At 55.0% G+C, this 21594-nt stretch overlaps 1 protein-coding gene across 2 annotated transcripts in view; it reads right to left on the bottom strand.

Annotated features, from left to right (window-relative positions):
* Positions 1 to 914: 914 nt before the first annotated feature.
* Positions 915 to 21594, bottom strand: part of MYT1 (myelin transcription factor 1) — a 78279-nt gene continuing 57599 nt past the window's right edge. Inside the window, exons 14-23 of one of the 2 annotated variants that reach the window (XM_026447239.2) lie at positions 20263 to 20417; positions 19151 to 19213; positions 18966 to 19034; positions 14862 to 14924; positions 14368 to 14451; positions 9831 to 10052; positions 7077 to 7168; positions 5999 to 6102; positions 3279 to 3422; positions 915 to 2854 (exon numbers count right to left, since the gene is read on the bottom strand). In XM_026447239.2, the coding sequence (XP_026303024.1) occupies positions 2714 to 2854; positions 3279 to 3422; positions 5999 to 6102; positions 7077 to 7168; positions 9831 to 10052; positions 14368 to 14451; positions 14862 to 14924; positions 18966 to 19034; positions 19151 to 19213; positions 20263 to 20417 (1137 nt within the window). In that variant the 3' untranslated portion in view covers positions 915 to 2713. The remainder of the gene's footprint in view (positions 2855 to 3278; positions 3423 to 5998; positions 6103 to 7076; positions 7169 to 9830; positions 10053 to 14367; positions 14452 to 14861; positions 14925 to 18965; positions 19035 to 19150; positions 19214 to 20262; positions 20418 to 21594) is intronic. The other variant, XM_026447238.1, reaches the window with a different exon arrangement.

Genomic DNA, 21594 nt, shown 5'->3' with positions numbered 1-21594 from the left:
AAAAAAAAAAAAAAAAAAGAATCCATTGCCTTACATAAGTGGGCAGTTCAAGGGTAGACTGCCTTCAGACATGGCTGGGTCCATGAGCTCTAGAAAGATCATCAGAGAGCTCTCTTCTCCTCCACGTCTCCCTCCATTGTCAGCTTTGCCCACCTCCAGAATGTCTGAACTCTCTCCTATTACTGATGGCTCCCTCCTGTGGCCAGAAGAGAGAGCCCAGGGAAACCCCAGTTCCACACCCCCAAGCCTAACAACCTCAGCAGGAAAACTTTTTCTCCCTGACCCTAAGAAAAGACTCCTGGGAAAAACTTCAATTTGCAAATGAGTGGTCATGTGGGAAGGGGCAAGATAGAGGGACTTAGACCTTCTAGAAACACACATGGAGGCGGTGAGGGAGGGTAGTTTCAAAAGGAGATATTGGCTAAACTGACACAAAGGGGGCCCCACGTGTAGTATCAAGGAGAGACCAGAGATGGATGACGCCCCTCCTGCCCACGCACTCCCAGGAGGGTGCATGATAGCGCCCACCAGGAATGGCTCCCAGGAGGGTGCATGATAGAGCTCACCAGAAATGACTCCCAGGAGGGTGCATGATAAGAGCTCACGAGGAATGGCTCCCAGGAGGGTGCATGATAGAGCTCACCAGGAATGACTCCCAGGAGGGTGCATGATAGAGACCACCAGAAATGACTCCCAAGAGGGTGCATGATAGAGCCCACCAGGAATGACTCCCAGGAGGGTACATGATACAGCTCACCAGAAATGACTCCCAGGAGGGTGCATGATAGAGCTCACCAGGAATGACTCCCAGGAGGGTGCATGATAGAGCTCACCAGGAATGGCTTCCAGGAGGGTGCATGATAGAGCCCACCAGGAACGGAGACAGTGTCCTCCCCACAGACCACAGCACCGACTCACAGTCAGAGTGGACTTTTATTAGGAAATCACCCTGCAAACACACCATGGAGTGCTGTGGGTTCAACGCATTTCCTGAGGAAGGAGGGTCACAGTATTGGAGCTGTCGGAGGGATGGGCGGCACAGCCTGTGAGCCCAGCGGCGACTCGAGGCTGCCTGCGGCCGGCACCCCCTCACAGCAACAGGACTCCACCGCAAGGGCCGACACGCAAACGCGACACGAGAAACATGCCCAAGCACACACATCTGCGCTACACTTAAATAATAATAAATACAGAATTCCATTTGCTGTTATCCGTGCTTGAAACAAAAGGAACCCAAAATGGAAAAAGAAAACCAAAATGTCTTTCTCTCCACTGGACCAAGGGGAAAAAAATCCCCAAATTATCAAAATTCCTCAGTTACAAAATCGTTTTTAAAAAAATTCCATTATTAAAAGAATAAATAACAAAATATATAAAAAATAACTTGGTTGCATCAAAATTATAACTAGGAGTTATATCAAGATTTTTTGTGGCCTACATTACAGTCAAATAGTTATTTTTGCTTTGAATTCACTTTTCCCCTCTTAGGGTGCCCTGGTGTGGGGTCTAGTTGAAATAGTATAAAATTAATAAATAAAAATGTTAAATAAATAGCAAACGTTAACATAAGAGGTTGTGAATATAAATACATCTTGACAAAATTAAATAATTTACAGAATAATTAAACTAACTACTTTTTAATTTTTTCCAGGAAGTGCAATTTCTCTACTTTTAAATACTAACTTGGAATTGCAGTCACAATTGACTTGGATGCTATTTACACAGTAGGAACATTGTGTTTTTAACACATTAAATTAAAATGTACCCTTTTTTCGCATACTGGATGGATCTAAAAGAAGTGAAACCTTGGTGGTCTCCTGTTAGGAATTTACCCTCTGACCTTGATGATGTCATTGCCACCTCCGTCGCCATGGATGCAGAGGTCAAGCTTGGCCACGCCCCGGATAATGTGGCAGTGATGGGTCAGGGGTCCGGGTGGATGCACAGAATCCAGAGCGGTCCCTGGACATGGATCCCAGACCCAGGGTCTAAAGGCTGCAGCCCAAACAGGGAGCTGTGACCCAGGGCCACACACATCTCCACAGCCTCAGCGCGCCAGCTGCCCCCAGGCACTAGGCTGATTTCCAGGAGTCTCCCAGGTTAAAATTCCTTGACCTGACAGGGGCTGCGATGCTTGTCAACTGTCTGGAGTGTCCTCTGGGAGGCCTATTCCTAACTTTCCCTCTGGGACAGAGCTTTGTTCCACCCTTAACACAAAACTGAATTAAATGAAAACAGAAAACGCACTTGCTTCCGCCGCCCTCACTGAGCACAGACACGCTGCCCCGGGCATGTCCTCCAGGCCAAGATGCCACTCACACCACCCGCCCACCACGCTCACGGCTACCCTCCCAGCCTCGACAGACAAAGGAATACTGTGGTTGCAAACTCCAAAACTTCCCTGAGAACCTTGTCCATGAGCTTCCACTGGAGACTTTGAGCTGCTCTTCAGATTTCTTTCAGAAAACAAAAATAAATCACTTTGTAATTCTTCAGTGCCCCTATGCACATGGATGGGGCCGCCACGGCCCCAAGCCTGGAGGGAGCATCGTGGGAGAGGCCGATTTCCAGCCATCCCTTTGGATAAACCCACCCGAGGCCACACCGGGCCGCGAACGGGAAGTCACTGTGAGTTGGGCATCCCCACGGTGTGGGGCAGGGCGGGGGAGGTAAACGGTGTGGTGGGCTGGGACACTCCTGGGTGCCACACGGCCTAGACCTGGATGCCCCTCACAGCCTGCTTGATGCTCTCCAGGAGGTCCTTGTTCTCCGGGTTCTGGTAGCACTCCTGGTTGGAGTACATGTCGGTGAGGGTGCTCACATAGGCATCGAAATTCTGTTCGCATATTGGCTCCTAGAGAACAGAACCAGGTTAGCAAGCCCCATCCATGCAGTGGGCCCCACACCAAAGAACCTGATGTGGGAGCATCAAACCTGTGCCCCCGTGTGACCCGAGACAAGCCCATACCAACTAGGGGCAGCACTGGCTGCCCTGCCCTGGTTGCTTTGAGTGTTTCTCTCTGTAGCCATTCCAGCAGTAGCCTCTCTGCTGATGGAATCACCATTTTGCTTCGGATTCATTAGCTACTCAGGAGGGCTAAAGCCACCATAGCCAACAGCCTGCCTGGGCCATTCGGGGTAGAGAGAATCTCCACCAGGGCACAGGACCCCTAGGGCAGGACCCAGTGGCAGAGGGGGTGGGAGATGCCCTGCCCTCCTGCTTTCCGAAGAGACCCTGGGGGGCAGCTGTGGTGCTGGCAGGTCCGCATGCTGCCTACCATGTGTGGAAGGCGGATATTGGCGAGACTTTGGATGAGGGCCTGACTCAGGCCAGACAGCTCCAGAAACAGGGCTTCATTCTGCTCCTCAATGAGCTTGTTCTCCTCCTCGATGTTCTTCAGGTTCTTCTCCATGGAGGAGATCTGTGCCAGAGAGAGGTTTGAAGTGCTGCCTGCCCTTGGCCCCCATCCTCCTGGGAGTCCTCTCTGGGCTGCCTCTCACAACCCTCTGGGAGAATGCAGAACCCTGGGGTGGGGGAAGGGGCAGGGACCCTGCCTTCCTGTAAGTGTCCTGCCACAGGTGAGGGGCTGCCAGAGGAGAGAAAGGCAAGGGCCCTCTGGAGACATGGCCTGACTCCAGGGAAGCCAGGAAGGGGGCTCATGTGGCACGTCTCCCTGTACCATGCTTTCTAGATGGAACTGAAACCCCTGTGCAGCAGAGGTCCCCCCCTGGTTTTCTGAGCCCCTCTGTCCTGAGGGGATGGGGTGGGAGCACAGACTTCACAGCGCCCTGTCTCCATTTCAGACTCCACCTGCTGTGGTCTTCGCTTCACCATGCTTCCTGCTTCTATCAGTAAGATGGGAATCACTGCACCCACCCTGTGCGGTGTCAGACTGCCTTTGGGTCTTCCCCTCACCAGAAAGACCAACAGAGAGCCTCCTCAGTGCCTCCCAAGCACGTCTTCCCCAGGTCAACTACAGGCAAGTCTTCTCACTTCCCCACCATGGTGGTGAACCTGCCCAGGGTTGTGTTGGCCCTGAGGCTTTTGGTGTCCAGGAATAGCCGCCAGCCCGACTGCACATCTGCAGGGAGCCATGCGGGCAGAGGCTAAACTCACAGAAAGACAGTGTGGGTGACACACGAGGCAGGAGTGGTGAGCTCCTTCCTGGGAGGCTGTGGATGGGGTCAAGCACGCTTATTCTGCCACCTGGCGACAAGCATGTGGCTTTGAAAGGGATGCATGGGGGACAGGGACCTGCCTTCCCTGTGCCTTTGCCCTGCTGCAGAGGACACCACTCACCAAATTCCCTCAGAGGGACAGGGGCCTCTGAGTCCTTCCGAAGGGATGACAGTAAAAGGTAATAATCTGTCTTTAAAAAGAGTGCTTTTGGCAAATAAAGAGAAATCAGAGGTGCTACCCCAAGGACACTGACACTGATGAAGCCTCTGAGGACTCTAAGAAGGGGAGGAGCAGGGAGCACAAAGTGGGACACCCACACAACAGTGCATCTCCACACTCGGAGACACCAGGAGGGGATGGGGATGGCTCTGCCAGGAGGGCCGTCACCCCTTCTCTGTCGTCACTGCCTATGAACCTGTGGGCACGCAGCATCGACATGTGCATGACAACGAAAATCCTTCCTGATCCCCATGGGGTGATGCTATTTTTATACAGGCTCTTGAGTAACAAGCGGTCAACGTGGGCCTGTTCGCCAGTAGAGACAAGAGCAGAGTAACGAGACACGTGGGGCTAGACTATGTCACTCATTTTCTGCCGCCTTGGTGGAGGCTGCCATCTCCCCATCTGTCCCTGCCCAGAGGGGCTCTGCCCAAATTCCCTGTGGGACCTGGTCACTTCCTTGTCCCTTTGTCCCTCCAGCCATTAGGGGCACAGTTATGTGTGCCCACTCCCCCATTGCGGCTGCACACTCCACTCAGCAGCCATGGGTGAGGCATGCTCTTATTTTCAAAATAAGATCTTTAGTGTTTTTTTTTTATTTTTCTGATTACAAATGCTCATTTTAGGGAAATCAGGAAATATGACACAAACATTTAAAGTAATTTGTAATCCTATTCCTCAGCAACAGCAGCTCTCATCGACCACACTTACTCTGGATCAGGTGCTTTTTTTTTTTTTGAGACGGAGTCTCGCTCTGTCGTCCAGGCTGGAGTGCAGTGGCTGGATCTCAGCTCACTGCAAGCTCCACCTCCCGGGTTTACGCCATTCTCCTGCCTCAGCCTCCCAAGTGGCTGGGACTACAGGTGCCCACCACCTCGCCCGGCTAGTTTTTTGTATTTTTTAATAGAGACGGGGTTTCACCGGGTTAGCCAGGATGGTCTTGATCTCCTGACCTCGTGATCCGCCCGTCTCGGCCTCCCAAAGTGCTGGGATTACAGGCTTGAGCCACCGCGCCCGGCCAATCAGGTGCTTATGCTAAATGTTTTCCTCATAGAAATGCGTTCATTGTACAATAACCTGGAGTAGAATCCTGTTCTTAACCTCCATTTTACGGAGGAAGAGGCTGAAAGGTTTGTCAGGTCCCTCAGCTGGTATGTGGCTGTGCTGGGGAAGAAACCTGGCTCCAGAGGCCTGGCTCTAAGGCACCACCCTCATGGACTACTGGTACTCACAAGACCAGTAAGCCTAATGGGACCACTAGCCTTGACGGGACTAATTCTAATGAGAGTAAGAGAGACAGTGCTGCTAATCTTAATGGGACTAGTATTATTAATAGTATTATTAACACTAACGAGACCACAGCCCTAGCGGGACAACCAGCTCCAGCAACCCGCCGGCACTCACAGTGTGACTTCACAGACACCACCACGTGAGTGGCCAGCACGTCCTAAGTGTGCCTGTGTGCCAGGCACTGCGCTGTCCGTCAGCTCAGCCCTGACGGCAACCTTGATGAGTGCCGACGGATGCCTCACCGTTCCCAGGATGAATGTTTGGGTTGGGAAGGCAAAGAGCTCAGAAGTGGGGGGCGGCACCACCTACCTGGGACTGCAGCTGTACCATGGCGGCCTCCATCTCTGAGTTGGACTCGTTCAGGTCTCGGATCTCCTGGTTCAGCTGCTTGATCTCCTCATCATTCTCCAACACTGACCCAGTGAGAAACCTGAGCTGTGGCTCTGGGCCTCAGGCAGGCCTGGGCCAAAGTGCTGTGGGGAAGCCTGCTTTCTAGATGGAACTGCAACCCCCCGTGCAGCAGAGGTCCCCCCTCCTGGTTGTCTGAGCTCATCTCTCTGGGGCTCATACCCCACATTGCGTGCTGCAGAAGTCTGTCTTGAAAATTGTGAGATGAGGCCGGGTGCGGTGGCTCAAGCCTGTAATCCCAGCACTTTGGGAGGCCGAGACGGGCGGATCACGAGGTCAGGAGATCGAGACCATCCTGGCTAACACGGTGAAACCCCATCTCTACTAAAAATACAAAAAACTAGCCGGGCGAGGTGGCGGGCGCCTGTAGTCCCAGCTACTCCGGAGGCTGAGGCAGGAGAATGGCGTAAACCCGGGAGGCGGAGCTTGCAGTGAGCTGAGATCAGGCCACTGCACTCCAGCTCGGGCGACAGAGCAAGACTCCGTCTCAAAAAAAAAAAAAAAAAGAAAGAAAAAAGAAAAAAGAAAAGAAAATTGTGAGATGAGTGTTTATGGTTTGCCTCCTGAGCTGGGTGACAGGTGGAAAGGCTTAAATCTCTTTGGGAGATATTAATTGCTACATTAAAGATGGAAGTTTGTTTGGGCGATGCTGAATTTCTTCCCCTACGTGCGAATGAGCCTCACCTCTCCACAAAATCATAGCACATGGGCTCCACTGGACTCTGATCCCAGTGGTCACCAAAGCCGCAGGTTACAGCAGGCATGACCTCCTGAGGGCCAGGGGCCCCAGACACAGGTGTCAAGAGCTGCAGAGCCAAGGTCCAAAAGGCTGTCAGCTCAGGTCAAGGGATCTGCCTCTGCCATGACTCATTCCAGGAGGGGCTTCATCTCTCTGCCTTCTTCCCACCAAAAAGGTGCACAGCTCTCACTCACCCGGGCACCTAGTCATGAGCAGGGAAATTCAGGAAGCCATCCTTACCATCGCTAGTCTTGAATTTTGGACTGAGGACCTCATCCCCTGAGAGTTTTCCCTTCTTTCCAGCAAATGTTGCTCTGGGACAGCCTGACAAACTGGAAGCAGAGGCCACATATCATTCACCAGCCCAGGGTCACTCACCATGACCATCCCAGGGTCACATACTATGGCCAGTCCAGGGTCACCCACCACGGCCAACCCAGGGTCACCCACCAGGGCCAGCCCAGGGTTACCCACCATGAACATCCCAGGGTCACCCACCATGAACATCCCAGGGTCACATACCATGGCCAGCCCAGGGTCACCCACCATGAACATCCCAGGGTCACATACCACGGCCAGCCCAGGGTCACCCACCACGCCCAGCCCAGGGTCACCCACCACGACCAGCCCTGGGTCACATACCACGGCCAGCCCAGGGTCACCCACCACGGCCAGCCCAGGGTCACCCACCACGGCCAGCCCTGGGTCACATACCACGGCCAGCCCAGGGTCACCCACCACGGCCAGCCCAGGGTCACCCACCACGGCCAGCCCAGGGTCACATACCACGGCCAGCCCAGGGTCACATACCACCACCAGCCCAGGGTCACCCACCACGGCCAGCCCAGGATCACGCACCATGACAAGGCCAGGGTCACACACTATGGGATAGTCTAGGGGTCACCACGACTAGTCTGGGGTCTGACACCATGACCAGCCCAGGGTTACACATTATGGGTTAACAGAAGGTATGTTCACCTCACCTAGATGACCCGGAGGGCCTCCCTATGGCCAAACTGTGTTCTATGGGGAAAAAGAAGCTACATCTAGGCAGGGCAGAGGCTGGGAAGGGGACACTCCAGAGCTCACCTCACCTGGCACAGCCATAGCTGGCCCTACCTGACACTCGAGGGGCCGGGGCAGTGTTGCTCTGGGTAAGGCTCCCTCTGGGGTCTGAGGTCCAAATGACCCACTTGCCCGTACTTTGCAGCCCGGACCTCCCAGAGGAGCCGGTCCTAGCTGACTCTGCCTCTGAGATACCCTCTAGGATGTGGTGGTAACGACAATCACAGATCACTCCTCGGATACAGATGCTCGAGCAGAAAAAGGCATTAAAATTGTACATTCTCAGGCATGATTTCCTTTATGAAGTGATTGTATCCACACCATAAGTAAAGGTTGATTGAGGCAAGCTGAGACGTCTTTAGGAAGCCCAGCGTGAGTCTCTGCCCACCTGACCCTGGCTGCAGTAGCCTCCTTTAGTGGCCTTCCTGGCTTCTGCGACTGTGACCATGCCAGCTGCCCGTGCCAGATCTAGTCTCTCCTCTGCCTTCTGCCAGGGCCCCTCACTCACAGTGAACGCTGAGTCCTTGCCAGCTGGCAGCCAGATAAGCCCTGGCCCAGAACTTTCTACCTCATTTCCTTTCGCTGCCTCTCCCTGGCTCCAGCCCCCCAGCACCTCCAACCTCATCCAGTGGGCCAGGCTGTTGCCAGCTCCAGCCACTTCACTGAGGCCTTGTGCCCCAAACACCTCAGACCAAGCTGCTACCTCCTTCTCAAAGAGGACTTTCTTGTCCTCTTTGTAATTTACGTATTTATTTGTTTACAGGCTGTCCCACCTACTCTGCCCCAAATGCACTCTACAACGATAAGGGTTAGTTGTCCTTTTCTTCTCTGCTCTCTCTCCAGGGCTGGGTACATGGTGCAAATGCTTTTGTTGAATGAGTGAGTTAATTAATCTTGTAGGGGAGGAAGGAAGGGAAAAGGGAGGGGAGGTGAAGAAAAAGAACAGAAGGTGAGGAAGGGGAAGGTGAGGGGGGAAGGAAGGGGAGAGGAGGGGGAGGGGAGGGGGTGGGGAGGGGAGGGGAGAGGAGGGAAAAGGGAAGGGGGAGGGGAGGGGAAGGGGAGGGGAGGGGAGAGAGGGAGGGAAGAGGGGAGGGGGAGGGGAGAGAGGGAGGGAAGGGGAGAGGAAGAAAAGGGGAGGGAGCGGGGAGGGGAAGGGGAAGGGAAGGGAAAGAAGGAAATGGGGAGGGACAGGGGAAGGGAGAGGGGAGGAAAGGGGAGGGAAAGGAAAGGAGGAAGGGAGGGAGGAGAGGAAAGGAGGGAGAAGGGAGAGGAAGGAGGAGGGAAAAAGGGGAGGGGAGGGACAGGGGAGGGAATGAAGAGTCAGCATTGGCCCTAGGCCCAGACACAGGGTTTCTGATGGGACCAGGCACTTATTGTCGCCATAGGACACACACAGGAAGTGGGGGCTGGTGAAGCAAGGTCCCTCAGCTCCACAGCAGGTGCTGGAGGGCAGGTGAGAGGTGGTGAGTGCTGCCCAGGCCCACCTCCAGACAGTGAGGGGTCGCCAGCTCCCTTGCAAAGCAGGCAGGGGTCTCTGCCCAGAGTTCAAAGAAGAGGTGTGCATGGGAGAGACACGGCAAAAGGTGTAGGAGACACACTTTTCCTGAGAAGTTGTCAGCCTGCTAGGAGAACATGTCAGACCCAGGGCTCTGCTCATGTGTGGCCTCTGTGCCAGCATCACACCCAGCCTGGAAGGGCTCCATCAGGATGTGGAAGGGTGGCTTATGAGGGAAGACGCATGGCAAAGACATAACCAACAGCATCACCTGGCACAACGGACCCACTAGCCTCCCCCATCCGCTACCCATGTGGCCTGGCCTTTCCCTTGAGAACCTTTGGTCACACGGAGTCCTGGTCTGGCTTCAGCCCCAGGCCCCAGGCGAGGGTCCCTACTGACTGCAGAGGGGCAGGGCCTGCAGGCACAGTTACCTCCGGTGGGTGAGGAAACTCCCATTGGCGTGGCCAGAGCCGTCACAGCCCGGGGTGGGGCAGGTCGGTCCTTCATTCTTCAGGGACTTCCAGGAGAACGACGAGCCATTGAGGGAACCTTCCTTCTGCCTGCGGGCGGCCAGTGGGCAGCCGGACGCGCTCCTGTGAGAGGCGTATTTTCCACTGATGTGACCAAGCCCCACACAGCCTGGAACTGGGCACCTGGGCACAGAAAGGCCAGGGTGAGTACAGGGGCGAAGGGTTGGGAGGAGAAGCCTGGAGACGCTCCCAAGCCAGGCACGAGAGAGCCCAGCATCACACATTAAAGGACTTCTGAGTGAGGCAGGGAGGGCAGTTGAGGTCCTGGAGCCTCAGGGAAGAACCTGGCCCTTCCCGGCTGAATGTGAAGACTGCAGGGCCACGCTCCCTCTTCCGCCTTGGCCTCACAGCCCCGTATGGCTGGAGTCTCCGCAGCCACCTTCTTTCTGTGCCCTCCAGCAGCTATGACCCTGGGCCTGGGGGCTGCCCTCAGGTTCACTCCAAGCCTTGCTGCTGGAGTCACTTCTGTGTCACTCAGCAATGTGGAGCCATGTTGTCAGCTGAGACCACCCAGAGGCTACTCCCTGGGAGCTTGCATCAAGCATAGGCCTGGGGGCCTCTGGATCCATGAGAATGACAAGGTACCCTACGCAGGGGAGCTCAGGGACAGCAGGGGCCTGTCACCCCACAGCCTCCCAGACTGAGGCCAGTGCAATCGGGGGCAATGCCCACACATGTTGCAGCTTTGACACAACTGAGATCTATGTTCTAGAGGGGAGAACACAGACCTCATGTGGGGGAGACTCGCTAGGACATCCCGTAATCACTCCTGCCTGAGGCTGGCCTTACATGGTGGTTTCCTTTCCTTTGTTCTGGGTGTTCCAGGAGAGGGATAGAGGCCCTTATGAAAATAACATAAATTCAGATTGGCAAATGCCTCGAGCACAGTGTGGGTCAGAGACAAACAGGACAGTGACAATGCAGAGGGCCCAGGCCCAAGATCTCTCTGAGTGTCTGTCCCCACTGCCTCAGGGAAGGACCTGGACCAGGATTTGGGGATCTGAGGGACCACGTCATCCAGGAACCCACTCCAAACCTAGGACAAGATCTTCAACCTGCAAGGCTCATTCTTATCTCTCCATCAATGAAACTCATCCAAATTCCCATTTGTCACATGCTCAACTGTGCTGATTACCTGGCAACACAAGACCCCAAGAGAGGACATTGCTCCATTTACAAAGAGATCCACGGGGATACAGGGAAGTCACAGTCGGTGCGGGAAGCGCTCCGGAGGACGGTAGCGGGGGGCGGGGGCAGTGGCAGAGGCTCCTGCTGCAGGGGTGAGATGGGGGCACAGGGCTGTGCTACTCAATGGGAGGTCAACGAGGCCTGGGCAGGGAGGGCAGCATCCGGCTCCTTGCCCCCACACTGGCCTCATCTCTGAAGCTGCCATTTCGGGCACTTCCCAGCCACCTCGGCCAGGGCCCTGCTTTCTCTCTCCACAGGCCCCTCTCGGGGCGCTTTTCCCTTTGTTGCTCGTCCCACCCACCCAGCCCTCAGACACTTACGGGACGTTCGCTGAGCAGTCCAAGGCCGTCTCAACCCCATCCAGAGCAGAGACACTGCCAGCGGCCCCTATGGGAGCTTTGGGAAGTTCACATCCAATGTCCAGCCCCCCTCAGACGGGGATGCCTCCCAGCCATGGGGCCCTGGGGAGGGCTAGTGGCTGGGGAGCTAGTGTTTCTTGTCACATATTGGGGGGCAGAAGCCATGTGTGCCAGTGACATGAGAAACATGGCCAGGACCAGGAACCAGGCCAGGCACAGCCGACCCTGAGGTGAGGACCTGGGCCGGGAAGAGGCACTGGCCAAATGGGAGGTGGCTCTTCAGTTACTCTACACGGTCGAGTCTGAATTATTATTAGTATTATTATTATTATTATTATTATTATTATTATTATTAAGACGGAGTCTCACTCTGTTGCCCCGGCTGGAGTGCAGTGGCATGATCTCAGCTCGCTGCAACCTCAACCTCCTGGCTTCAAGCAATCCTCCTGCCTCAGCCTCCCAAGTAGCTGGGATTACAGGCGCCCGCCACCACACCCAGTTGATTTTTGTATTGTTAGTAGAGATGGGGTTTCACCATGTTGGCCAGGCTGGTCTCAAATTCCTGACCTCAGGTGATCCGCCCACCTTGGCCTCCCAAAATGCTGGGATTACAGGCATGAGCCACAGCGCCTGGACCAAATCTGAATTATTTTTACTCCCTTTCTTGCAAAACACTAGTCCCCTTCATCAAGGGAAACTGTTTTTGTTCCCCTGGATCATATACATGGAGAGGATTTCAGATTTCAGGTATGTTCTCGTTCTCACAACACCGTGTGTGGAGACTTTCAAGCCGTCAGGGACATCATGTTGAGACGTGCTGGGGCAGGGGTGCAGGCACTGAGCTGGTGAGGCCTCTGTGCTTCTTGGGTGAGCTAGTGTTTCCTGTCACATATTGGGGGGCAGAAGCCATGTGTGCCAGTGACATGAGAAACATGGCCAGGACCAGGAACCAGAGGTGCATTTCATTTGTCGGGTGTCTGTGTGGCCAGGGGCAGCGTGGGCTCCCCTCTGGGGACAATGGGCAGGGCAGGGGGACATTCGCCTCTTGACTCCCATGGTGGCACCTCCGCAGGACTTTTATGACCAGTTATAAAGCTGTGGCAAAGGGATTTACCACCAAGTGCCTGTTGTGACTCAGTTTTAAATAGTGCAGGCCTGAGATGTCATAAAAAGGACTTGCTCCACCAGGCTCTCCGGATCACAGCTCATGCACGCTGACAACATCCCATCCCTCAGCAAGACCTGACACATCCATTCGAGTTTCTGCTTCGATCTGCATCTGTTTAAAGACGTTGGGCAATTATAAATGCAGTTAAAGTTTATGGCTGGGGAGGCAAATCCCTGTAAAATGGAGGCGTTAGGTGGTCAGGTTCCCTCTGCCGTCGAGCCATTAGGAATTTCGTCTATCCTGCAAATGCTGAAGTGTTGTTTCTCAAAGTCAAGGCTCCACTTGGCTGCAGAACTCTTGTTTTTTTTAAAGCTAAGTTGACAGCACATTAGAAAGGAAAACCGTTTTTCCTGATTAATTTGAAAAATGCTGATCTTGATTTTAGTCATCTGCAAATACAGCACGATTCACTCGTAATATCCCTGCCAGCAGGATCCTTGCCAAATCCATAAAGGTGTTGCACTTATATGATCATAGCAAATTCCCGGATTCTCAGGGGCATAATGTTTTTTGTACACCTCAGCATTTAGTGTGCGGCCTTCATAGTACTAACAACCACAAATTTTGAATTGTTAATTTAGCATTCATTACAGTTTTATTGTAAAAAATAAACAAGCCACAGCCTATTACACCAAACAGCTGGTGGGGCCAGCCCTTCCGAAGGATGTGATGTTGGTCAGTTAGGTTCCTCCAGGGGCACAGCTGGAGCGAGCTACCAAGAGGGGCAACCCAATCTCGGCCAAGTTGCCCCCTCCCCGGGGGTGAGGTCCGCCTGCCCTTGGCCCAGCAGGTAACACAATCAGGGCAACCTGTTTCCTGTGGGCATAGTAGGGCCGTGTCCCGACCAAGCCAGCCCCAAGGCCCTGGGCAACAAAGTGTCCAGAGCCATCATTTCCGCCGCTCACCTGCTGGGGAACCCACTGCCCATTTTGCCAGATGTCAGCTCTGAAAGTACCTCCGTCCTGGGCACATTGGCCAGTGGGCCGCCTGGTTCCAGTCTGTGGCAAAGCATTGCCCCCACCTACATGTGGGCAGTGCAGGGGACCCATCCCCTATTGGGAGAACAGGCTTGCGAGGACACAAACCCCCACCGAGTAAGACAACACAGAGTCAGGGTTCCCCTGTGAGGCCCACAAAGACACGTCAGCCCCACCCTGCCCCAGTGGGGAGAGCAACAGAGGAGATTCTTTTTGCCTCAAGGACTTTGGGTCACTTAAGGCCAAGGATGTTCTCTCCTTCACCCAACAGTGTCTGGTGTCCAGTTTAGATCCTCCCAGCTCTCTCAATCTACCAGCTCTCTGCATAGGTGTGTGGGTGGACGGACACATGGGATTTGAAGCTTCAACGTCTTTCTAACCACCCTCTTCTCCTTGACTTCTGCACCTCACCTTTCCTGCAGACAAAAGTCTGCAGGTTGCAAGGCCCTGGGCCCACTCCCAGGTGTGAAGGGTGCTCTGCGTCTCCCAGCCCCATCACATACTCCAGACCTGAGAAGCCCGGAGGCTCTGGCACCCATGCCCTCCGTACAACACCCAGGGCTCACATCTTCACAGGTGCCAACGTGCAGCATGAGAGCTTCCATAAAAACGGAAGTTGCCATTGATCAGTTAGGTGACCCATTGTATTAATGAAAAGAGACTCTAGCAGGCATTTTTTACATTATAAAACACAGGAAAATCTCAATTCTGCAAAGCAATGAAAGAGCCAGCATGGCCCAACGTACTTCATCAGCTCGGGGTCCTCCTTGTCGTCCTTGGTGGGTGCCACCTTGACTCCACTTTTCTTTGCACGAGGGCAGCCGGACAAGCTGATTTTGAAAGAGGAAAAAAGGCCACCTTAGTGCTAGAACAGCGGCTTCTCACCCCCGTTCATCTCATCCTCGCCCCTCACGCTCTGTGACCCCAGGTTGGGGTGGGAGAGAATGAGGGCAACTGATGGAGCCATTGTAAGAAGCAGAAACCACAGACACGGAGCCTTCGCACGAGGCAGCAGGGTCAGAAGGAGAAGCATTTCCATGAGCCCCTAACCCTGACACTTTGTCTTTTATCTTACTGCAGAGGGCAACCTAATCAGGTTCTGGAAATGGCAACAATTGAGATTAAAGAGATGGAAATGGACTCCAGCGGTCAGCAACATTAGTGTCTTCCAATCTTCATCTAAGGAAGAGATTCCCTACCCACCCCTGGGGCCCAGGACTTGAGGGCGTGGCAGGCTCACCTCCGGTGTGAAGCGTAGTTCCCTGTGATATGGCCAGAGCCGTCACAGCCAGGCGTGGGGCACCTGCAGAGGAAAGCAGAACTAGAACCAGAGCCCGTGAAGACGTTTAGCCCCGGCCCAGAGCCCTGGGACTCCCAGAGGAAAGCCTTCCGGGCGCAGCCCTTGAGTGAGCCCACTCACATTCCCTTGTCCACAGAGGAACATCACTGATGTTCACCCCAGCTGCCTACTGCCAGCAACAGGGGTCTGAAGAGATCATCTCGGGGGTTCAGTACTTTTCTCCCCTGTCTCCCCAAGGGAGACCAGGAAGTCTGAGAGGACAGCAGCCAACTGCTGCTCCAGCATCGGTTTACACCCAGACACCAAACCTGGGCACTGGGACAGGCCTACAGGGTCCACAGCAGCCCAAGGACACGAAGGGCTCCCAGCTTGGACTTCTGTAGGGTCTAGGCTGCACTAAAGGCATTCAGAGCATATCTGAGCCATAACTTCAAGCATGAGTTCTCCAGATCCTAAGACCAGTACATCTTCTTGGATGGGCTGGGAGCTTGCCCTCACAAAGGGTTGCCACCATGGGCTGGTAAATGAACAGAGGGTTTTTTGCACACCTGCTGCATAGCAGATGGTGCTGGCCATGCCAGGCCTGGCTGTTGTGTAGCATGACTTCAGAGTTCACACAGCCAGTAGCTTACAGCAGACTAAGGAGGAGAAGCACAAAAGTCCAACTTTATACACCCAAAACTATGTGATGAATGCATCACGTGAGGTGGTACAAAATTCCACTTTAATATTACAAGCACGGATGCTATTTTCTTCCAAATGTCCAGTGAGGAAAAATATGTGAGTTCCTGCTGATGTTAGAGTGGGAGGAGGTGACCTGATTGTGCGGGTAGATCCATCCCCTGTCAGGGCTGCTCTCTGTGCCTCACCCCTCACGAGTATCCTGACCCTGTAGGAACCAGGCAAGACTTCAGTGCTTGTGTCCAGATCACCTGCTACTCGTGGGCACTTTGCTGTGGTGCTCAGACTCCAGGGAGGACGTCTCACATTCCATGCTGCCGGCCCTTCCTCACCGGAGTCTTCCACCAGCACAGGTGACATCTGGCCACTGGGGCAGGACATCTCCTCGCTTAGAGGAAGATGCGGCCGGGCACAGCCTGGCACCCAAAGGGCTATGGCGGCACAGCAGGGCTGGCCCCACCTCTTACAACCTTCTCTTCAGCCGCTAGGAGTTTTCTCGGGGTGCCCTCGTGGGGAGTCTCAGGTTCCTTCATCCGCGCCCTGTGGGCCACACGTTGGATACCTTGCTGGCCAGCCCAGAGAACCGAAGATGGCCTGCCTCTCCTTCCTGGGTTGGCAGCTGTTCAAGTGGCCACATGGGGCTCCTCCTTGTCTCAGTGGCAGGAAAGCATCGGGTAGAGCTCCGGTTCAGTGCAGTGGGCAAGTGGCCACTCAGGTGCCAGAGAGTGACAGACCCACAGCAGCTCCAGGCCTCGACGGGGATAAGCACAGCATTGGGCTGTGAGTGGCATCAGCAGCAGAGCAGATACTCCCCGATGGCATCTGTGAGTGAGTCTCAGGTGGGGGTATAACTCCCAAGGGGCCGGCAGGTCCCTAACACACAGGTGGGGCCATCCTGCACTCCTCACTGAGGCAGGATGAGTTCTTGAGAAAAGAACTCTTTTCTCAAGAGTTGTGTCCCAGAGAGGAGAGTGCTCACATAGTCAGAGGAGCAGGTGTCCCCTCTGCGTGCTCCTTATGGCCCTGTGGACCCCCAGGGTCAGCTGCAGGAACCTGGAGCCACCTCCACCCCTCCCACTGCCTGTTTCTGAGTGTCCCATCTGGGCTGAGGGAGCACCATGTCTGAGGGACACCCTCTGCCTTGGCCATACACACCAGGTCGTACCTCTCTAAGCCCCATCCCTGTGCTGTGGACAGGCATTCTTCACCCTGCACAAAGCCTGTCATGCCCTGGCAGGTGTGTGTGGCTGTGGCCGGAGGCAACCATGTCCTCTCAGCCCTTGACCACATCAGACACATGGGAGGGAAGAGTGAACGCCCTTGGGATTCACTTAAAACACAGAACACACATCATCCGACTGTCACTGCAGCCAGATGTGGACAGGGAGGTCATGAAAGGAACCTCATTTTTCCCAAGGCCACCTTCACCCATGGCTGCCACAAGGCTGATCAGGAGCCAGTGCCCGATGCCCCCTCACACAGGAGGTGGCAGAGAGCAAAGAGGTTGCTATATCAGGACACGTGGCGGGGCAGGACCACCATCGTCCCAAGCTCGTGCAGTGGTCGGAGGGAGGAGAGGAAGTGGCCTCCCATGGAAAGGCCCCTGGGGAAGAGTGGAGCTTCTGAAGGAGCCTGGAGGCCTTGGCTGCCTGCCCACACCTTGCCGACGCTGATGAGTGGTTCACTTTCACACAGGGGAGGCTTTTGGTCGTTATTTCTAAAGAATTTTGGAGTTAAAGTTCTTCACAGGCTCTTAGTCTTAAAAAAGCACTAACTCTCCCAGACGGCCGTGTCTCCAGGCCGGAACCGTGCCAAGCTCCTTTCATCCACCTGGGCATCCACTTAGCAGGACAGAAAGGACATGGTGACATTGGGGCCACTGGGTGCACACAGCCACATTTCTCACCCTTCAATTATTCAGGCCCTCAAATGGGAAACATCATGGGAACTAATCATAGAAAAGAAAGCAGAATTGGGAAAGGAAAAAGGAATGCAAGAAAGATGGCAAGAGAAGAAGGAAAGAGGGAGAGAGGACAGTCCCAGAAGCTGCAGGACTGAGTGTTTCCTGGGTTTCTAGGACTAGACAAAGTGAGGGGCAGAATGAATGAATAAGTCAATGTGTGAATCGGCTGTGGTGATCTGAGACTCAGAAAATGCTTATGTTGAAGCTATTAACTTCCAGGAAGGAAACTGAGATGGTGCACCCCACCCTGTGGGAACTGAAGGGCCTGATGACACACTCCTCCTGGCTGCTGGGGCCAGGGCAGCCTCCAGAGAGAAACAGAGACAAGGCTGCTGGTGGGGGCTCTGGGAGACCCAGAGCTTTCTGTCCAGCTCTGAGCCAGCTAAGGTCCCTAGAAGCCTTCAGCAATTTCATTTCCTCATCTTAGAGGCACCGGTGCCCGGGATCCTGTCTGGCCCCAGAATGGAATGAGACAGGGTGTGTTGACCTGAATTCAGGGCCCCCAACACAGAGGGCTATGGGAGGGAGGGACACCCCCGGAGAGGGGTGCCCTGAGGAGACAAGAATAGAACCCCCTTCCTCCAAGGCCTCAGCTCAACCCCGGTGCCCAGGAGGTGCTCCCCGTGGCTCAGGGTCACAGAGGCTGCGGAGTCACAGCACAACTGGAGGCATGAAAACCAAAGGCAATAACAGTCCCTGACTCCAACCCCAAGAGGACACTGATACCTGGAAACCTCTGGGTGCTTGCGCCTGGCTGTGCGGGACTGTCAAGCAGGCTAGCTGGTGCCTGCAGGGCCTGCCCTGCCCATGTGTTAGGTAGGGGCAGGGAGGTGCAGAAGCAGAAACGGGTGAGCCCAGCAAACAGAAGGCATAAGCATGGAGGAAGGGCATCAGGGCCAAGGCAGAAGCAGCTGGAGCATGACAGGAGAGGGGAGGACAAGGAGCTTTCTCTTCATTATCAGCGTTCAGTTCATTCAGCAAGAGCCACACAGCCTGCGGCCTGCCGAGCCACGGCAGGGCTTACATTCCCTGGTCGGTTCTGGGCTTTTCCCAGATCTCTAGGGCAGTGAGAAGGCAGGCCCAAACAGCCCTGTCGGGGGTCTTCAGGAGAGGCTGGAAGGTGGGGAATGGGGCAAGAGCAGCGCAGGAGCCTGCAGCAGCCCCTAGCCCCCAGCGGAGAGGTGAACAGCAGAGCTCAGAGCAGGGGCACACAGGCAGAGCAGCCCCAGCCAAGCAGAATCGGCCCCTCCACGGCCCTGCCCCTCTGCCCATCTCAGGAGAGCTAGGGCCAGCTGAGGCTTGGCACCTTGGAGAAGGCTGATTTTGGCAGGAGCCTCATGGAAGGAGAGCAAAGCGAGGGTGCCGCCCAAGAGACAGGAGGTCAGGGAGCGCAAACATACTTGAGGTCAGCAGAGTGGGCAGCCATGAGGTTTCTGAGGCTCTTGTCAGCAAGAGGGCAACCAGAGAGGCTGAAAGAGAAGAGATGGGATATTGGGGTAAGCCAAAGAGGGGAGCAGAGGAGGAGGAGCGGAGGAAGACCCACCAAGAAGCACCCAGGCCAGACAGACCCGAGCGGGAGACAAACCTGCGGTGGGAGGCATAGTTCCCAGTGATGTGGCCGCTGCCATCACAGCCAGGGGTGGGACAGCTGGACAAAGGAAAAAGAGTGTCAGACCAGAGAGTGGTATGTACCTGTCCCCCAGGCTAAGCCTGCTCTGCGAGGGCAACTGATGCTCGCTCCTGGCTCGTGGCTCCTCCTCCCCTCAGTCCTTGGAGGACAGCCGGTGCCTCTCAGGCTGGAAGTTTCTCCCACACAACTTAACTCAAGAGGAAAAAGGTAACCAAATTAAAGTTGAGCTTAAAGTTAGGATGCCTGTGACGCACATGCTGTGTGTGCCCGTGTATGTGCCCATGAATATTTAGGCAGGGAGCTCCTTCCCTTTTCCAGGCCCTGAAGCAGCAAGGCCTTCCCTGGATCCAGCCGCTCCCAGGAGGGCAAGACACAGGTGTGAGGGTACAAGAGGGGTTCAGGGTGGGGAGAAGAGGGACCCCAGAAATGTACTCTGAGCACATGTGAGAGGTGGATCACCCGTGGAGCAGGTGCCAGGCACAGCCTCTCACAGTCCCCTAGGAGAGGTGGCTGGCAATGAAGGCTGACCTGAAGGTCACTGACATCTGACCATTATCCATTAGCAACTTTGACTGTTCCAGCCCCGTGTGGACCAGCTCAGACACACAGCATCTGGGCCAGCCAGCATGACAGAGTTGAGGGTGGTGAGCCCTAAGGCAGTGCATTCCAGGCCTTGGCCACAGAGCCCTGGGCAGAACGTGCCCAGCTGCGGCCTCAGGGAGAGGGCTGGGCCTCTGGTTGCCCCGAGGGCTTCCAGTGGAGCTCTCTGAGGAACTCTCCTCCACTCTGCCCCTGCTCTGCTCTGTCCTGCTTGGTGAGCTTGGCCAGGGAATTTCTTTGTTCTTAATCACTTTTAGAAGATTGCAGTAAAGCCAACCACAACGCAAAGGTATTGGGAAACCTCTGACTGCTCTGGCTCCTGTCGCAGGCCGCCCGGATCAAGGTGGTCAGGACAGGTCGGAGGAAGCCTGAGCAGACCCACTCATCATGGGTCGGGACCAGGGCCTGTTCCTCCCCAGGCCACAGAGGGTCTCCTAGGAGCTGTGCCAGCCAAAGCAGGGACTCACGTGAGCAGCTCCTTCTTTATGTCCTTGGAGAGAAACTTCAGCTTAAAGTTGGTCAGGGTGACTTCCCCCGGATACTTCCGCTCCTCAAAATTCTCTTCCGACACTTCCTGGTCATCTGCTTCAGAAGAAGCAAAAGAATGGGCTGCTGGCTCTGACTGCAAAAAACCAGCAGGGAGATGTTTTAACCGGCTGGCGGGGAGGCCTGGGCGCCCAACCCGGTGGGCGAGGGAGAGGAACCCTCCAGGACAGTGCCTGGAGTCTCCTGTCTTCTGGATAAGGGAGGAAGACTTAACTCCCCAGCAAAACACAGAAGACAACACCCCCGAGGGGCCGGATCCCTCCCCCACTTCAGCCAGAGCTCCTGGGTTGCCCTAAAAATGAGAAGGCCTGGTGCTGCCCAGTGTGGCAGGCTCCTGACACCCTCCCCGGCCTCAGGTGTATGGGTCCCCTCCACCACGTCACTCCACAGTGTAAACATCAGGATACTGTCCCTTCAGAGCCAGGGATGGCACTCAATAGACAGTAGGCACTAAATAAGTGTTACTGAAATGCCATGAAGATGAGACGGCACAACGAGGGTAATAATATACAAATTACGATCATTGCAGTGGCCTTGAAACCACCTGGCCCGACACGCCCACCCGTGGGATGCCTTGACCATGGCAGGTACTTGATAAAGGCTTCAAACTGAATGCTGGGTATGGAGGCTCAGTGCTATGGACACAGGTAAGCAGGGCACAGTCCCCCCCACGGAGGGGCCAGGGGTCCACGAAGGGTCAGAAGGCCAACATTCTGCAGGATGCTGTAACCAGAGCTCAAATTCCAGTCCTGACAAGCACTCGCATGTGTCCCAGGCAGGTGGCTCAGGCTCCTAGGGCCCAGGTGCCACTCTTTGAAACTTGAGGTAACAGCAGTCCCTCACGGGTTTTTGGGGATCAAATGAGGAAATGCCCTTGAAGCCCACAGTCCAGCATAATAAGTCTTCGGACAATTGGACCTTGTTGTGGGTTCCCAGGCTCCTCCTCTATAAAATGGGGCAACCTGAGGGTGGTGTGAGAGCCAGTAAGGAAGTCTGGCTCCCTAATGAGGCCGGATTAGGGAGGGGGCCTGACACAGCCCCCACCCTTCATAGGGGCCTAGCCCCACCTCCCTCATTCCTCCTTGAGGGTCTGGCCCTGCTCCTTCCACAGGGACCCCTTCCACCCCCTGAGGGGCTTTAGGGGAGGGGAAGGAGAGGGAGAGAGAGAGGAGCCTGCTAGTCTCACACATGCCGCTGCTGCCACCTGGACCCTGGGCTGCCCTCAGAGCTGGACTTTTCTCTTCAGGACACAC

The sequence above is a fragment of the Piliocolobus tephrosceles genome, chromosome 20 (assembly GCF_002776525.5).
Source record: "Piliocolobus tephrosceles isolate RC106 chromosome 20, ASM277652v3, whole genome shotgun sequence".
NCBI classification, from domain to species: domain Eukaryota; kingdom Metazoa; phylum Chordata; class Mammalia; order Primates; family Cercopithecidae; genus Piliocolobus; species Piliocolobus tephrosceles.
The sequence above is the reverse complement of the archived record's forward strand: the minus strand, read 5'-3'. Positions and strand labels throughout refer to the sequence as shown.